Source organism: Myotis nattereri (assembly GCF_964212035.1).
Source record: "Myotis nattereri genome assembly, chromosome: 2".
In the NCBI taxonomy this organism is placed as follows: domain Eukaryota; kingdom Metazoa; phylum Chordata; class Mammalia; order Chiroptera; family Vespertilionidae; genus Myotis; species Myotis nattereri.
The window spans coordinates 116,721,366-116,738,950 of NC_138076.1; the positions used below are offsets into that span (position 1 = coordinate 116,721,366).

The window sequence follows — 17,585 nt, forward strand, 5'->3', positions numbered from 1 at the left end:
GACTCACATAGTAATGAGAGTCAAAAATATTCTAAATAGATTGCATCTGGCTTCAATCAGCAGTTCATGTTTTAAAAAGAGCTTGCCTAAGTCGTCTCAACTTACTTTGAGCTTCATTTTCTTTTTGTCAGGGTCATGCACAACAGCATGCCTAGTGAGACTCTGCTGCAATGAAAGAAAGAAAATGTTCTATTTTTAAAACATTGCCATTTGGTACCTATTAACATAAAAACTCCTGAATTATTTAAATGAATAGTCAGCTTCTTTCTGTTATGTTCTGTTGAGGGGTGTGGCCTCTACCTACAAGGAGGCCACGAGGATTCTTCCTCAAGTCCTAGACTGAGATCACCGCCTCTTCTACTAACCCAGGTTAGGAATTTATAATCTCGATCTCCTGTGGCTTCTTAGTTCTTCATAAGTAAGAGGTTGGGGAAAACCAGTTCCAAACTAAAGGAAGTTGGTTTAACTGAAGCTATGTCCACAGCATCCCCAAACCAATGGAATATCTGGCCAAAGTCTTGCGGTTCTTGATGATAATGCCAACCACCAGCAGCTCCGAGTTGTGTTGTAATGGTTCAGACTTATGCTGAACCAGCCTCATTTCTCACTTCAGTCTTCATTGTAATTCATGGTTTAAGTGCTTGTAAGTGCACCAACCAGAGTGAGAGTCTGCAAAACCGCACAGGCCCCTCCATTTAGTGTCATGTTCCCAACCTCCTAGAATCATACCAAGATGTACACTAGATAGATTCCCAAGTTCTATAGTCCCTCACTTCCCTTCTCAATCCCTGCATGATTGTGGTCTAAAAGGGTGGCTCCTAGGTGTTAGCAGCCTAAAAGGATACCTAAAATATCAGCATACTCTTTTGAATAAGCATTTGGTACCATCAGCCACTGGTTCACAAATATAGCCCACATGAGAATCACCTAGATCAGTGGTCGCCAACCTTTCAGACCTCGCAGACCACCAGTGGTCCGCAGACCACCGGATGGCAACCACTGCTCCAAAGGTTTCCTTAAACCAGCAGTCGCCAACCTTTCGGACCTCACAGACCACCAGTGGTTTGTGGACCATCGGTTGGCGACTGCTGACCTAGAGGGTTTGTGAAAAAGCATTCCTGGGCCCCTGACCCCCAAGTTTTTGATTCAGCAGATCTAGAGTAGGGCATGTGGATAGGCATTCTTTGCAAGTTTTCAGGTGATGTTAGTACTCCCAGGCCAGGGCCACACTATGAGAACCACGTGGCATAGGGAGATCTGGCTGTACAGCAGACTTTAGCTCAGAGCCACTCCGGTTAAGCAAGAATGGAAGGTCTTGGAGGCCTCTTCACCCGCCTTCCCACTGCAGGCCCTGGGACACCATCCTGGAACCCAGGGCTCCTAGGAACCTGGCGGGAAGCCTCACCCTGGAATGACTGCACCTGAGAGTGAGTACTTACTTTCATGGCAAAAGTTTTGCCGCAGCCAGCATGTTCACACACAAACGGACGCCTTTCCTCATGAAAGGAGAGAATATGGCTCTGGAGATTGAACACAGTTGTATAGGTTCTACCACAGCCTTCTCTTGGACATCGACACACATCCCTTTCTGGGTTATGTGTTTTCATATGTTGCTTCAGATAATCTTTGCGTTTAAATGTTTTCTGGCATACTTCACATATTATTTTCTCTGACAAAGTAGACAAAAAATTTTAATCAATTTTCCCAGATATTATCACATAGAAAACATTAATATCCAATTATATAACATATTCAATACCTAAAACCTTATGATTTTACATAGGTCAGAAATTTCAGAGGAAACTAACTCCAGTTTTTATTGCTTAAATATTTTTCTCAAGTCTCCCAAGTTCTTATATTACATAAAGTCACTCTTTCCAAGGAGCAGGGGTCTCAGCAAGGTAGCTGTGGGCAAAGGGAGAAAATTAAATAGACCAGTTTCCTTCCTTGTCCTCAGTACACCTGGCATTCTTTCCCAAACTGTCCCACAGAACACCAGTACGTCCCCAGATTCTTTACTTGCCATAGCCTTTAAAATGCTACATATGCAGAGTAGCTCAGAGAGACCCAGAATAGCTCTTCCAAACCTGGGACCATAGGTCTCTATTCTCATTTGCCAAACAGCTGAAGTGCATAGCTCCTCACAAAACATCTATTATTTTTAAGTGCATATTTAATATTTCTCTTTAAAAGCACTAAATCAGTTCTAAAGGGGTAAATGGTTATACCAAGCCATTCATGTGTACCTTACCCCCCCCTTTTTTTTCCTTTTTAGAGAGAGAGGAAGGAAGAGAGATAAAGAGATAGAAACATCATTAAGAGAGAAACATCATCAGTAGGCTGCCTCCTGCATGCCCCCTACTGGGGATTGAGCTTGCTTCGAAACCGGGCATGTGCCTGACCCGGAATGGAACCAGTGACCTCCTGGTGCATAGGCTGATGCTCAACTGCTGAGCCACACCAGACAGGCTGCCTTACCTTTATGGGTTTCTCTCACATGTTTCAGGAGCTCTGTCCATGTTTTTGCCACAAAGGAACATTCTTTTTGACATTTATAGCCTATTAAAAAAAGATAGGTGTGTTGCCTTTTATGAATATTCAGTGTAAACATCAATCAAAATTAAAAAGGAAACCTACATGCATATGTAATGTTTCTTCTACCTTCCAATAGTATTCTATTCTGTTAGTCTCACGAAGTGACAGTAAAAACTGAGGTTGTATTTTACAGTGAAGCCAAACAGTTACATATCAGGGTACTTCATGTAGGATACGAGCTTAGCAGACTTCATCAGGGTACTTCATGTAGGATATGAGCTTAGCAGACTATCATAAGGAAGAATGGACATATTAGCTTAGCAGACTTCATCAGGGTACTTCATGTAGGATACGAGCTTAGCCGACTTCTTTCCCTTTCCTGATGTTCTCAGTACGCGGACTCTACTGCACATGGACGCCCAGCTGCTTTAGTTTCCCCCACCTCCATGGCTCATGGCCCCTCCACCCTCCCTGCCTTATGCTAGCCTCTCTTTTTCCTCAGCAAAAAAGGTGGTCCTCTGTCCTTGGCAAAACACCAACACTAGATCTCAGCAGTTATATGCCCATCCCGGCTTCCTCTAGTCTTACCATCTTGTAAGTTTCATATGGCAAAAAAAGAAGCAGGGTACAGCTAAGGAAGAAAAACCAGAATAACCAGAGAAAAAGACTATGAACAAAAACTGACATTTCGTAAAGCACCAGAATTGGATTAATCAGTCAATGTAACAGCTCCCCTGAGTTTTACCCAACTAAATAACAGATAGAAACAAAAGAATGAGGCTGCCTATCACTCTCTTGTTTAAAAAAAAAATCCCATAAAGTCTAGGGCTTGGGAAGTTGGAATATAGATATCAAAAATCCTATATGGAAACATAATAGAGTCAAGTAGTCAGTTTAATCAAGTTTTTTTAAAAAAAAGTTCCAATCTGATTACTCCGAAAACTCCAAACTATTTTCTAAACCCTTTGAGCGCTCCTAGGAGAAGAGTGACACAGGAAGTAAGTAGAAGGGGTTAAAAACTACTATGAAGAAGCAACATCTTGGCTGGAGCACCTGCCTATCACAAGACAGCACAACCAGGCCCTTGTTCTGAACAATACAATATGGACTTAGAACAGTGACAGCGGAGGGGAAGAATGGACACAGCACACAGCACCTCTCTGGTTAAGAGTATAAAACCTGAACAAGCAGAATGGTGCCCCGCCTAGTTCTAAGCTGCTCAGTAGGATCATGGAATAGAGTAGAAAGCAGCAAGTACTCAAAGACTTATACACATTCACCCTATGTGTTGGTGTGTTAGTAAAGTGAATACTACAAAGAACCACATACGCACCCTCATGGACCTTCCCGTGTCTCTTCAGCCTGCTGGGTGAAGCAAAGTGTTTCCCGCAGCCTTCATGGGTGCACCTGGGTTAACAAGACAGCAAGCATCAGCCAGTCCGTTTTCATAGAGAACTCCACTTAGGGTAAATAGTATTTTGTCCTATTTCTCCAACCAAAGTCTCCTCTTCCCACAACCAAACCAGTCATATAAATGAGACCCTCTCATAGTTAAAATTCAAATTACCTGACCAAACTTGGAGCAAAACAAACAGAAAAATGTCACATTACATTTTTTAGCTTATGTGATCAAATTAAACACTTTTAAAAAAATATGCTTTTTTATTTCAGTGAGGAAGGGAAAAGGGGAGAGAGCTAGAAACATCAATGATGAGAATCATTGATTGGCTGCCTCCTGCACGTCCCTTTACTGGTGATCGAGCCTGCAACCCGGGCATGTGCCCTTGAGCGGAATCGAACCCAGGACCCTTCAGTCTGCAGGCCGATGCTTTATCCACTAAGCCAAATCAGCTAGGGCTCAAATTAAACACTTTTATCTTTATACTTCTGAAAATATACTCCGTGTTTTCATGGTTACAAAAAAGATGGCTTAGGTCAACATTTAAACCATTCCAAATCATTTCTATCTAGTTTTCCCAACAGTGCTGCATGGGAATGGTGTGAAAACACAGCCGTAGCTTCACAGCCGCTGGTGAGCAATGAAAAGGACATGCCATTTCGGCATTACTGCCACCAGCAGCACCAGAAGCAGCAGACCTGAAGCACTGTGCCGGCAGCAGCCCCCAGGCAAAGGGCAGCCCTGTGTGAGCGGAGGAAGGCCCCGCCAGCACAGCAGTGCCCAGAGTCCATGCTCTTCAAGAGTGACCATCTGTGCAGGCAGGCGGATTCCTCAATGCCCTTGGCACATCTATTCTACTGTTCCCTGTCACTCTTTCTTCTTCCCCACGAAACCCTCTTTAATGCAGGCTAAGCCACACTGCTTTTGTTTTTTAGGAAAAGAATAGCTAGGGTCTTCATAATGACATGTCATATTATTGAACAGGCTCTATTTGAATAGATAAGTCATTTATTAATCTTCTCTTCAAGCTTAACCACAATTGTACTAATCTCACAAAGTATTCTGAAGCATATTAAATATTTCTTTTAGAGAAAAAAGCAAAATTGAACTTCTGGCATAGCCCAAAATATAAAGGGGCATACACTCTACATGGTAACAGAAAAATATTAACAAATAAACTGTTTCAGAACATTTGTACCCAACCTTTACATTTCAGTTTATTCCCACCTGAAATGTACGATGTGGATTTCCCCCGGTAGAGTACCTACTTGAACAGTGGCTCATTGGTGTGCTGGCACTGATGGGTTTTCAGCTGCTGATGTTTCCTAAAGGTCTTCTTACAACCTTCCAAAGTGCACTGTTCAGTAAAGGTTTGTTAGTCTTGAAAAAAATCAAAGAACAGTTCATAACAATACTCAAGATAAAAATATTGTGGAGATTATAAACTTGCTACTTTCACCCATTTAGTTACGGTAAAATTCTTTGTCAAGAAACTTTAAAGACAGACATTCTTTCATTTGGGGTAATCTACCAAAAATATACTTTAATTAGCAAAATAATATTTGCTTTCAAAATAAAGCAGTTATTATGATAGCATGTGCGGGCTAAATCCAGATATTTGACAGACAAAATTTGGTTGATGGAATTTTTAGAAACAGACAATAAACATAAAAATATTCAGAGAATTTAAGCATAGAATATCATTCTTACTTACCACATATTGTTTTTGTTGATTTTCGTGTTTGTGTTCAAAATGTTTCTTCAAGTTTGATTTTGTGTTGAATTTTTGATCACAGCCACTAGCTGAACAACTAAGAAATTGCAAACCCAAATATTAACAAACTACGGGAAGAAAACTTTAAGATTTCATAAAAACTAATTATTCCAAAGTATCATATAAAATAGTCTTTAACAAATTCCAAAGTGTAAACCACACCATGTACACATCTCTGTTTTGATGTGATTATCATGTAACAAGATGTACTTCATGCGAGGCTTCTGAAATTAAGCACATGGCATCAGACTCCTGTGTAGAGTGGGCAGAGGGAGGTGAAAAACATTAATTCCAAAGGCCTAGACCCTGTTTAGGCTTAAATGATGTTTAAGTCAAATTGTTCTCAGTCTAGAATGTGATAACCTAAATTTTGCTTGAAATGTCACTGTAAACTGCCTTTCCAAAAAGACCGCCCCCCCAAAAAAACAAAAAACTGATTTCAGCTTGTAGTTCAGAGATAACACAGAACTATACACCGTTACGCCCTGTGGCATAGCACCAGGCTGCTCAAGTTCTCTTAATGAGCATTTCTGTATCTTCGCCTTGAATTACTTAAATTCTTTGTGAAGTCTATTTTTAAAATATGTGATCTGTTTGTGATGAGTTTTCATCAGCCTGATGGATGAGGCAGGACTCCCTTTATAAGCCCTAATCATAGCTATCATTCACTGATAAATAATGAATAACACTCATATGAAGCACTGTGCTATCCACAGGGCCAGGTGGAGAAGGACAGAGACTAACTGTGCAGTGACCATGAGAGATCCGCCCAGAAGCCCACCGGAAACACACGGGGGGGGGGGGGGGGATTGTGGCAGAAACCACTTGAAGTTCCAACAAGTGTTCTTCACCTCAGGAACAGAATGCTGAGTAAATGGCCAACATAAAGAGAGCATTTTCCAGCATCCCTTGCAATTAGGGGTGGCACCAGGCTAAGTTCTGGTCCATGTTGTTTAAATCCCACAAAGTGTCTAAAAAGGGGGCACACCTCTTCTGCACCTCCCTCCATCCTGGTGGCTGCAATGCTTATGTGACAGCTGGAGCTCCAACAGGTATGTTGGACCATGATGCTGAAGCCACAAGATGAGGATGGCGGAGAGTTAGAAGGGGCTCAGATCCTAATGATTACAGATCATCCAGGGACTATTTACTGTGCGTTTCAGTTATGCAAGAGAAAAAGAGACTATTTTGTTTAAGCCTCTATAGTGCTGGGTTTTCTGTCATTCCTGACTTTAAGCCTGACCCAGGCATCTAACCTAACACAGGTGTGGGGCAGGATAGGGCCAGGAAAAGTTCTGACCAGAGCCAAACAGCAGGCACAGGGCCGCTGAAGGCACTGACAACATTAGCAGGGTAAACAGGAGGAGGCTGCTGGTCAGTGAAGCATAGCTGGATCATAATTTCATGTCTGAAACTCAAGCAAATGAGTCAAGATAAGCCCAAAATTGCCAAATCACAAAGGCCATTTATATGACATGCTAAGAACCTGGACTTCATTATGTAGGCAGTGCTTAAAAACCACTGCACTATTTTAAGAAGGAAAGCAACCTGGAGGCTGATGTGGGAGAGGGCCAGTGATGCCAGTGAGGAGCAGGGCCTGAAATAAGATAGTGGCAGCTGGAGCAGGAGAGAGGGACGTGAGGGATCGGGAACAGGCCTGATGACCTATGTGCTGGAGAGGAGAGCAGAACGAGGCGTCCAGAGGAGTTGCCTCATCTTTGCTGTGAATCACTGGATAGACAGTGATGCCACCCACCTATCAAGAACAAGGGAGGAGAAGGCCAAGGAGAAAGCCAAGCTCAGAATGGACTTAGTGAATTTAGAAACCACAAAGAAAGCTAAATAACACTGTCCAGCCAGCAGCTGGCTATGGGGACCTGGAGCTAACGAGAGAGTGGTCTGGGCTAGAGGGAAAGCTGGGAGATAGCACATTGTTCCAGCAGGAGTAATCCTCACTTTTCTCATTCTTCCTGTGCATCTGTATCCAGACCCACTTTTTCCTTTCATTGTATGTAACAGTGGGACCCGGATACATAATGTTTCCTTCCACCCCTGCCCCTACTCACCCAGTATTCTCCACGGACTCCCAAGGCGAGTGACATTTTTAGTTTTATGTAACTTTCAGCATTTCTTATACATATACAAGCAAATATAACTATAGGTTCTTCCTGTCTACTCCCCTCCCTTTTTATACACAAAAAGGTAACCCTTTATTTGCTTGGCTTTTCACTTAATATGCCTTAGAGATTTCCCTAGTTTCATAGGGAACATCTGCATTAATTTTTCTAGCTGTATAGTATTCCACTATGGTGACACACTTTAACCCTCCTAATGGGCACATGGGTTGATTCCAATGCTTTACTACTATTAATAATGCTGCACATGACCGTGTACATGCCTTCAACATAGGAACAAGTGTATTTGTAGAATAAATTCCCCAAAGTGAAACTTCTAGGACAAAGACTATATTCCAGCCCTATTTTCCAAATCACCTTAGTTACCTTTGCTGGTGTAGTTGAACTATATTTTGAAATAATAAGCTTTACTTAGTGTCATTGATTTTGAGGACACTGTGTGCTTGAACAGGGACTGAAACAGACATCTGCTGTCCTCAGCACTTTGCCTCTTTCCCTCTGGCTGGTGCACCGTCAGAGGGAGAGGAGATGGCCTTCCATAAGGAACACAACAGTGAAGGCTGTCCTATGTCACAGCTCACTTTCTTCAGACTGTGTGGATCTCAGTGACATGGGACCCTTCGCATTCATCAGCATAGAACTAATAGAAATCAACTCAGGTCATTAGAAAACTCTACTGCTCCAGGAACTGTCTCATAGAACAAAATTATGATCTTAAATCCTAACATCTGCAAAACCTGCCATATAGCTATTTCCTGATATAGTCTCCAACACATAGTTCTGAACAGCTATTAGATTTATTTTTTTATTTTGTTTCCAAGAAAAATTTAATGTTTTCCTGGAACATGTGTAATGGTTCTAAGTGTGGTTGCCTGACCAGCAGCAGCAATATCACCCAGGAACTTGCAAGAAATGCAAATTCTCAGGCCCCACCCTAGACCTACTGAGTGAGATGCTCTGGGGTGGGGTTTAGCAAGCTGTTTTAAAGAGCCTCCAAGTGATTCTGATGCACCCTAAATTTGAGGTCCACTGCTTAAAGAAATATAGATTTAAAAGAAAAACTGTATCTTTACCCTTTCAGATAAGTAAACAGCAACTCCAAGAAGAATAAAATTTAAAACTGGTATGATAGAGGTGCAGAGGCTTAACCCAAAGAAATACAAGATGAACTCTTAAAAGCTCGACTTCTTCATGCTTTTACCTCTTATCCCAGCAGCGTATCAATTCAGAAAGACCCTGACAATGGAGAGTCAGTAACCTGCCAAGCAATCATTTTCCATCTGGTCTAAACTGGGTGTGTTTCATGTTTGATTTCCCATTTAGTGGACACTTTAAAGGAGATGAGAGGATGCAAATGCAAGAGAACTTCAGATTAACTTGTTCCTGAAGTTATTAACACAAATTACCCACAAAACCCCTACTCCATTCCACACATTTGGTCTCCTCTTATGTCAGGAGATGCAAATGAAGCTTCACATTCTCTTGATCCTGAGGTAACAATCAGTTTTCTTACCAGGTCAATGTACCATACAACCATTTCAGAGCTTCAACCCAGTTCTCTACTTACACAAAAGGCTTTTCTCCAGTGTGAAGCAGGGCATGGCGGCTCAGGTGGTAGTCCCTGACGAAGGCTTTGCCACACCCTTCATAGTCACAAACAAATGGTCTCTAGCAGGGAGGAAAAAAAAAAAAAAGTGTCAATTCTGCCCACATTAGTAACTCCAGTATTATTTAAAGGCCTCAAATGTCTAGTAGGCAAGGCCATGGGCTCTGTCTCTACAGATGGTTTTCACTAGGTATCGAGCAGCTGCTACACCAAGTCAGACAAGATTGTCCTGCATGAAGTTACCCATCAATGTCACCACTTCTCAACAAAGTCACTGCAGCAGACCCTGCTCTATGAATAGCATATGCAATAAGCGGGCAGCCCTCACAGTTGGTTAATCTGCTCCTAACCTGACACCTGGCTTTAAGTGCAACCCCCTCTTAAGATTACTTGCCTATTAGCATGGCCTATGTACACAGATCTCCACCACAGCATGTGTATACCCATCCAAAGGCTAGGGAAGAAGAATGTGCAGGTTCTGGCTAATTCTGGACAAGCCCAGTGTCTGTGCTAATGAACAGATCCACGGAACTTTGCAAAACTGTCATGGATTAGGCTCAATCAATATTTTTCAAATTAACGTGTGAGATTTGGGACAACAAAGATGACTTCAAGTTTTCCTGTATGAAGGAAGCTGGTGGTCCCAATAGCCAAAATACGACACAAGTCTTAAATTAAAGGTAAAGTCTAATTTAGATTAGACTTTAGGAGGGATAGGATGGGTAAGAGGAAGATCAGGAGGCAAAGGATCAAGAATGTTACGAGTGAACCCAGTCACTGGGTAGGCCTGCCAAGAGAAGAGTAGAGGCAGAAGATAAGCCAGTGAAAAGGGTCCGAGGAAGAGGACTGGAGGAGAAGGTCCCAAGAAGGAAATGGTCAGCCTCTAAATGCTGGAGATGGTAAGGAGAATGGGTGTCATTAGAGGAGTGGCCCCTAAGTTCGGTAGGTGCTAGAAGCAAAGGCAGGGACTGCAGGCCTCTAACTTAAGAAATTAAGGACCTTTAGCTGAGGCATTGCGAAGCCAGGCTCTGCCAAAAACTGGGAAATTGGGCAGATTCCTGGGCCTCCGTGAGCTCCACTTCCTTCAGCTGTCTTCCTCCAAAATAGTCCCATTGTCCTCCAAGTAAAACCCACACTCCAAACCCATCTGTAGCCTGGCCTACAAATGATCCTGGTTCTCGGGGCTTCTCTTGTAGGGTCCCACCCAATAACACTGGCCTGCCTTCCCCACCCCCACCCCCAGCACCACAGGCTCTCCCTGCAGTTTTCTTGGCCCAGTCGGTTTTCCCCTGAACTGGCTGCATGGCTGGATCCTTTCCTTCCCAGTCAGGACAAGAGGCCCTTCCTAAGCACCCTCCAGCAGCCCTCGACTTACTGCGTCTCACACCTACCTACTCCTTTATCTGTCTGTCCTGCTTAAAGCAAAAGGCCGGTGACCACGGAAGCCTTGCCTGTTTTGCTCACTGCCCTCTCTCTCCAAGGCTAGGCTGGGACTGTGTTTTGAAAGAATGACTGCACGCTGCTTGCTAAACCTCCAGTACATGCAGATTATCGTCCTCACAAGTTCTGGGAGAGAGGTGCTTAACGCAGGTGCCTGTGGAATGAGTCGTGCAGTCTTTACAGGTCACCGGGAGGTGGTGACTGGCCAAGACTCAGGGTGAAAGAAGGGGAAAGTTTGCTCTCAAACCCCGGAGCCCACGGCAAGGATACCTGGGTGCTGGAACGTCTTGCCTACCTCCTCAGCTCCTTCCCTAACCTAAGGCAGGTTGACTCGCTTCTGCGGCCCACGTGCCAGCGCTGAACACGTCTGGCAAAGCCAGGCCAGCGCCCACGCGCGCGGGTCCACCCGGCGGGCCATGTCACCAGTCCCCGGGCCTGACGCCCGGCCCCTCGGGCCCCGCCTTCGGACCCTTTACCTCCCCCGTGTGCTTGCACAGGTGCGCGTCTAACTTCCAGGCCTTGTTGTAACCGGCGCTGCAATCCGGGAAGGAGCAGATGAACCTCCTAGGGAGCGCGGGGAGCGGCGGGGCGGGGCTCTCGCCGGCCCTGACGAACGCGTCGGCGATGGTCAGGGATGAAACCGCCGCGGCGACCGACGCCGGCGGCTCCAGGGCGCCCAGGGCCGGGCGCTCAGCCACGTGCCGAGCCACGTGCGGGAACGGAGGGCGCGGCGCCCGCCCGGCCAAGCGCCCGCGGCCCCCGGCGAACCTCCGCCAGCGTCGGCGCACTTCCGGGAGGGCGGCACCGTCCCAGCCCCGAGGGGCGGGACTGGGGCGCAGGCGCGTGCAGCAGGCTCCGCCCCCGCGGGCGCCAGGTTCGCGCCCGGACAGCCCGGCTGCGTCCCTTCTGTTCTAGGCTTCCTCCTCCGTCTGTTCTCAGCAGACTGTGCGGCACGGATCAAATGCGACGTGTTTCCCATCCGCCGCCACCCTATTCAAAGCACTAACCTGGCAAAATGTAAACTATCCTGTCCTTACCACGTGACCAGTTTGTCCTCTTTATGGATTCATTGCCTTGCCTGCCATCACCATGCTGCCTTGGTAAGCCCCAGCACAGCGCTTCCTAAACTTGGCTGCAGACTAGAAGCACATGGAGATCTTTTAAAACTCCTAACCCCGGACCAATTAAATTACAATTTCTGGTGTTGGGAAACCAGCACCAGCACTTCAGAAACTCCCTGGGTGACTCCACTGCGGAAAGGTTTGGGAACCCCTTCCTTAGGGCCTTGCTGCTCAGTTGGCATCTGTGGACCCTCAGCATCATTAGAAACACCTCCTGTCTACTTGAATCAGAGAGATCGCCCGTGGTTTGACGACATTAACATTTGAAAAGCACTAGACTGCAGTGGTTCTCAACCTTCCTAATGCCGCGACCCTTTAATACAGTTCCTCATGTGGTGGTGACCCCCAATTTCATTGTACAAATTGAACATAATTAAAGCATAGTGATTAATCACAAAAACAATATGTAATAATATGTTTTCCGATGGTCTTAGGCGATCCCTGTGAAAGGGTCGTTCCACCCACAAAGGGTCGCGACCCAGGTTGAGAACCGCTGCACTAGAGGCTTAAATGATGTTGTATATCTTGATTTATGGAGACCACGTGTTTATTGTCCTTGAGTGAGAATAGCATGATGGATGGCCTGATGTTCCGCCAGGTCTGTATTTTTCACCGCCTGCGTCATTCCAAATCATTATGCAAGCCCTTGTCTGAGTCCGATGGACAGGTTCCAACAGAGACCAAGTCAGTGTCCAGCAGCCAGCCCTGACCGGGACTCTACGTCATCTCAGTCCTGAGCCTCCGTCTTCACATCTTTAAAGTGGAGAGGATGCTGATAACACCTGTCACAGGAGGACAGAGGGTGTCTGGGACATGGTCCACTTGTTGCTCTCCTCACTGGCCCCTCCAGCCCTCTCCAGGGCACAAGTCCACACACACTCCTCCTACCGCCCCGGAAGTCTTACATCGTTTCCCTTGTGTTGAATATTTTCTCACCTTTATACTGGACTGTTCATACCCACCTGTTACCGTCAGTTTTTGAATGAATGAGATTATATTTAATCTCTGCCCCCTGGGCTGGCACTTTTAACACTAACGTTTAGTTTTCCCAACAACTCTGCTTGTAAAGCTGCTGATAGGATCCAGGCCAGGCCTTTCTTTCCTTTTTCTTTTTTTGTTTTTTGTTCCCCCCCCCCCCCACCCCCCTAATGCAAAAGCAAAGAGTCTTTATTCGAGCTAGCTCGGCTCCCCGACCACACTCACCGACGCAACGGCAAGCCAAGCAGCAGAGAGCATCTTTCCTTTTTCTTTCCTGTGAACTGATCCATTGCTCTACCTCTTTCCTCTTTTACTCCTCAATGTGTTTTCCCAGTGTCCCACATTTCTAAATGATGAGTAGATTTTTATTTTTATTTGAACATCATGCAGTGACCTCAAACACCACATAATTTGTAAGTCAAACAATCTCACCATCTCGATCTGGCTACACCTTCTCTCTCTCTCTCTCTCTCTCTCTCTCTCTCTCTCTCTCTCTCTCTCTCTCCTCTTTCTCTCTCTCTCTCCAGCCCACCCTTCCCCTCTCCCTTCAGGCTTTAGGCCCTCACAGTCTGATCATCCCTGCCTTTCTCTCCAGATCAGCTTCTTCTATAAGACACAGAGTTTCTGCCCTTGTGACTGTGATTTGCCAAGGGTTTGGGTCAACCCAAGCAGCCTGGACCTTCCATAATCTGGCTCCTTCACACACCCTGGCTAATGACTCCTGAAAGAGTCTTTGGCCCACCTGGGGCTCAGGCTCTTCCCCAAACAACCCAAACAGCTTCAGCCTGGAAGTGATAAGACTGTGGTTTTTGTGGGTTAACCTGGACATAACTCTGGTATGCCTGTTCCAGCTAGAAGATTGTGTCCACTTGCCTCATCTTTGCACCTGCCCTTTTCCATGTAACTTTGTTCCTCCCATAAAGGAGACTGGAGATATTTTCTCTCTCCTTAACTCTAAGTTCAACTGTGTGACTTACTTTGGCCAGGCAAACAGTTTATTCTTATATTATTTGTCATTGTATTATTTTCCATGTGAACAACTGTAAATCTACTTTTGCCCCACCCTATATATATATTATGTATTATAGTATCTTCATTTTCTTTTTTAAAAATATATTTTATTGATTTTTCACAGAGAGGAAGGGAGAGGGATAGAGAGTTAGAAACATCGATGAGAGAGAAACATCGATCAGCTGCCTCCTGCACACTCCCTACTGGGTATGTGCCCTCAACCAAGGTACATGCCCTTGACTGGAATCGAACCTGGGACCCTTGAGTCCGCAGGCCAATGCTCTATCCACTGAGCCAAACCGGTCAGGGCAGTATCTTCATTTTCTATTCTCACACCCAGTAAAATAAACAGTCGTTCCTTAAAACCATCTAATACCTAGAGACCCTCAAACTCAGCATATTTGAAATTGCTCTCCTCCTCCCCTCCTCCTCCACCAAGGTCTTCTTTTTCCAATGAGTGTGTTCACTGTCCACCCAGCTGACTGACCCCATGGCTTTTTTCTTCTCTCACCCGCTGCATTAATAAAATGTCCCATCACTGTTGGTTTTATCTCCCCATCTTCAGTTACACCCAACCAAGGCCCTGAACCTTCAAGTTTCCATGTTGTCTGTGATCCCTTCAGAAAAGGGGTGTCTGGGGATCAAATCAGTCTACTCCCCAACCATGTAGAGAATTCTGCTCAGAGGCCACCCTTCCCCAAACTGTCCCAGAGATCCCCAGTTCTCCCCCAGACCTTCTAACAATAACCAATATAGTATTAAAGAAAAAAAGTGTATATAGTAGCATGAGAAGGGAGAGCCCTGGAGTCAGGAAGGCACACTAAGAGACCATTATTGTCAGTAGAGTGGGAGGTCTGGGTTCGAGAGGATGACCATGAGACCAGAAAAGAGGAGGCAGGTAGGGGACATTCACCTGCACAGGTAAAAAGGTAATTCAGTGATGGAATAGTTAGAAGCATGGGCTCTATAGTTTGGCAGATCTACTTTGAATCCTGGCTCTACCATTTCCTTTTGACAAGGAAATAATGTTTAGTCCCTCTAAACTTAGTGTTCTCTGTGTAATGGGGATGATACCTATGCCACAGGGTTGTTGTGAGAATTATATGAGACAATTAATTCATGTGAGATGCACAGCACATAATAAATAATTAAAAATGGTGGCCTTTATCCCCACTCCCCGCCCACTTGCTTCTGGCTTTCATTCCTAAACTAGAGTTGTGACTGACAGACTTCAAGGACGGCCCCCAGTAATCACTATTTCCTGCTATTCATGTCCTTGTGTGATCACCCCTTTCCTTGGGTATGGACTGGACCTTGGGAACTGCTTCTAACTAACAGAATGTGGCAAGGTGAGGGGATGTGCTGGAATGTGGAGTATTGGGACTTCCATCTTCCTAGTAGACTCTCCTCTGTTATCTTCTTGGCTTGTATACTTTGATGAAATGAGCTATCAGGTTGGCGAAGCCCACCAGACAAAGAATTGAGGGTGGCCTCAGTCCAACAGCCACCTAGGACCTGAGGTCCTCCGTCCAGCAGGACTGAATAGGGACTGAATCCTGCCACAACCATGTGGCTTAGAAGCAGATTTTTCTTCAGTGGAGCCTTCAGATCAGATCCCAGCCCTGGCCGGCCTTCTCCTTCATTACAGCCTGGGAGAGACCCTGAAGCAGGGAACCCAGTTAAGCTATGCCCATATCCCTGACCCACAGAAATTATTATAAGACTAGAGGCCCGGTGCACAAATATTTGTGCACTGGTGGGGGAGGGGAGGGGGAGGGTGTCCCTCAGCCCCACTTGTGCCCTCTCCCAGTCTGGGACCCCTCGGGAGATAACCACCTGCTGGCTTAGGCCCGCTCCCCGGGTAGCAGATGGCAGGCCTGATCCTTCTGTGCCTGCCCCACCTCCCCCGGTTGCGCACACGGCAGGGCCAAATCGGGGGTTTGGGCGCCACCCTGGGTCAGGTCGCACACGGGACGCTGCAGGCGGGCCGGCCTATCGCTGCTGCCCTGCCCAGCCGCCCCAGGTCGGGTCGCACACGGGACGCCCGGGTGGGCCGGCTGATCGCTGCTGCCCCACCCGGCCACCTGGGTCTGGTTGCACACGGGACGCCCGGGTGGGCTGGCTGATTGCTGCTGCCCCGCCTGGCAGCCCCGGTCAGGTTGCACACGGGATGCCTGGATGGAGGCCGGTGGGCTCGCCGATCACTGCTGCACCACCCGGCCACCCCAGGTCGGGTCTCACATGAACGCCCGCCACCCCAGGTCGCAAATAGCAGGCCCAGATGGCGGCAGGGCAGGCAGGATGGCACTGTCCCGCCCTGCCTGCAGTATGCAAATTAGCCGCCATCTTTATTGGTGGTTAATTTGCATATTGTGCTGATTAGTCAATGGGAGGAGTAGCGAAGGTATGGTCAATTACCATGTTTATCTATTATTAGATAGGATATTAAATGCATGTTGGTTTAAGCCACTAAGTTTGGTAATTTGTTATATAGTATAACCAATACATAAAGTCAGTCTTTTATTACATAAAATAACGCCTGACCTGGTGGTCCTAAACTCACACTAAAGAGAGAACATCTGAACAAAGAGGGTTCTGACAGGAGTGGGCCTCTGACTCAGCATCCAGCCATTATACAAGCTTCTTTCTAATAAAAAACCAGATTCATGGTGAGACCAGAATGAGCGTAGTTATGGTGATAATGGGACACATATTAGCAAACAGTTTGAATGTGGACTGCCCTGGCAGATCTCAATGTATAGTTTCTTTAATTCCAATTTTACTCTAATCTTCTAATGTTTACTTCTCCCAGATGGGTCCAGCACAGCCAAGGTGGTTATATAAGACCATTGTCCTTGTGCTGGGCAAGGACCTGGGCATCATCCATGAAACACACCCATAACTTAAGCAGAACAACATGCTCTTCTTTTATAGGTGTGCAGTAGGAAGACCTTTAGATTGGGTCCCAATTGCTACTAACTACCTGAGTATGACTTTGGGCAACTCTTCCCAACCTGCTTTGCCTCGTCTGTAAAACAGAGGAGACCCTTCCTACCTCCCTCACAGAGTTGCTACATAAGAACTCAGCAGTTAACTTCTCTGTGCCTCAGTTTCTTCATCAGTCACCTGAAGACAACAGTACCTACCTCACAGCTTGTGAGGATTAAACAAGAAAATACATGTAGCCCTGCCTGGTGTGGCTCAGTTGGTTGGGCCTCATCCCCATGCACTGAAAGGTTGCAGGTTCGATTCCCACCTAATCAAGGTACATGCCTGCACTGTGGGCTCGATCCCCAGTAGGGGGTGTGCAGGAGGCAGCCAATTGATGTTTGGTTCTCACATCAATGTTTCTCATTCTACTTTTCCCTTTCTCTCTGTCTAAAAATCAATAAAAAAAATATTTAAAAAAGAGAAAACATGTAAAGCGCGTAGCAAAACGGGTGACTCAGAGGAATTGCTCAGTGGATGCCAGCTCTTGTCACCATTGTCACTATGATCTGTGCAGACACCTTTGTCAGTCATGAAGTGCTGTACATCATTTGTAAGTTGTTACTGACACTATGTTCTCAGATACTGGCGCAAACAA

General features: G+C 45.8%; 1 protein-coding gene across 1 annotated transcript in view; it reads right to left on the bottom strand.

Annotated features, from left to right (window-relative positions):
• Positions 1 to 17,585, bottom strand: part of GTF3A (general transcription factor IIIA) — a gene marked incomplete at its 5' end in the record, with an annotated part of 61,995 nt that overhangs the window by 526 nt on the left and 43,884 nt on the right. The window contains 8 exons of the mRNA XM_081083933.1: positions 106 to 165; positions 1,440 to 1,669; positions 2,479 to 2,559; positions 3,869 to 3,942; positions 5,203 to 5,291; positions 5,649 to 5,745; positions 9,411 to 9,511; positions 11,366 to 11,717. Of these exons, the coding sequence (XP_080940059.1) occupies positions 106 to 165; positions 1,440 to 1,669; positions 2,479 to 2,559; positions 3,869 to 3,942; positions 5,203 to 5,291; positions 5,649 to 5,745; positions 9,411 to 9,511; positions 11,366 to 11,717 (1,084 nt within the window). The remainder of the gene's footprint in view (positions 1 to 105; positions 166 to 1,439; positions 1,670 to 2,478; positions 2,560 to 3,868; positions 3,943 to 5,202; positions 5,292 to 5,648; positions 5,746 to 9,410; positions 9,512 to 11,365; positions 11,718 to 17,585) is intronic.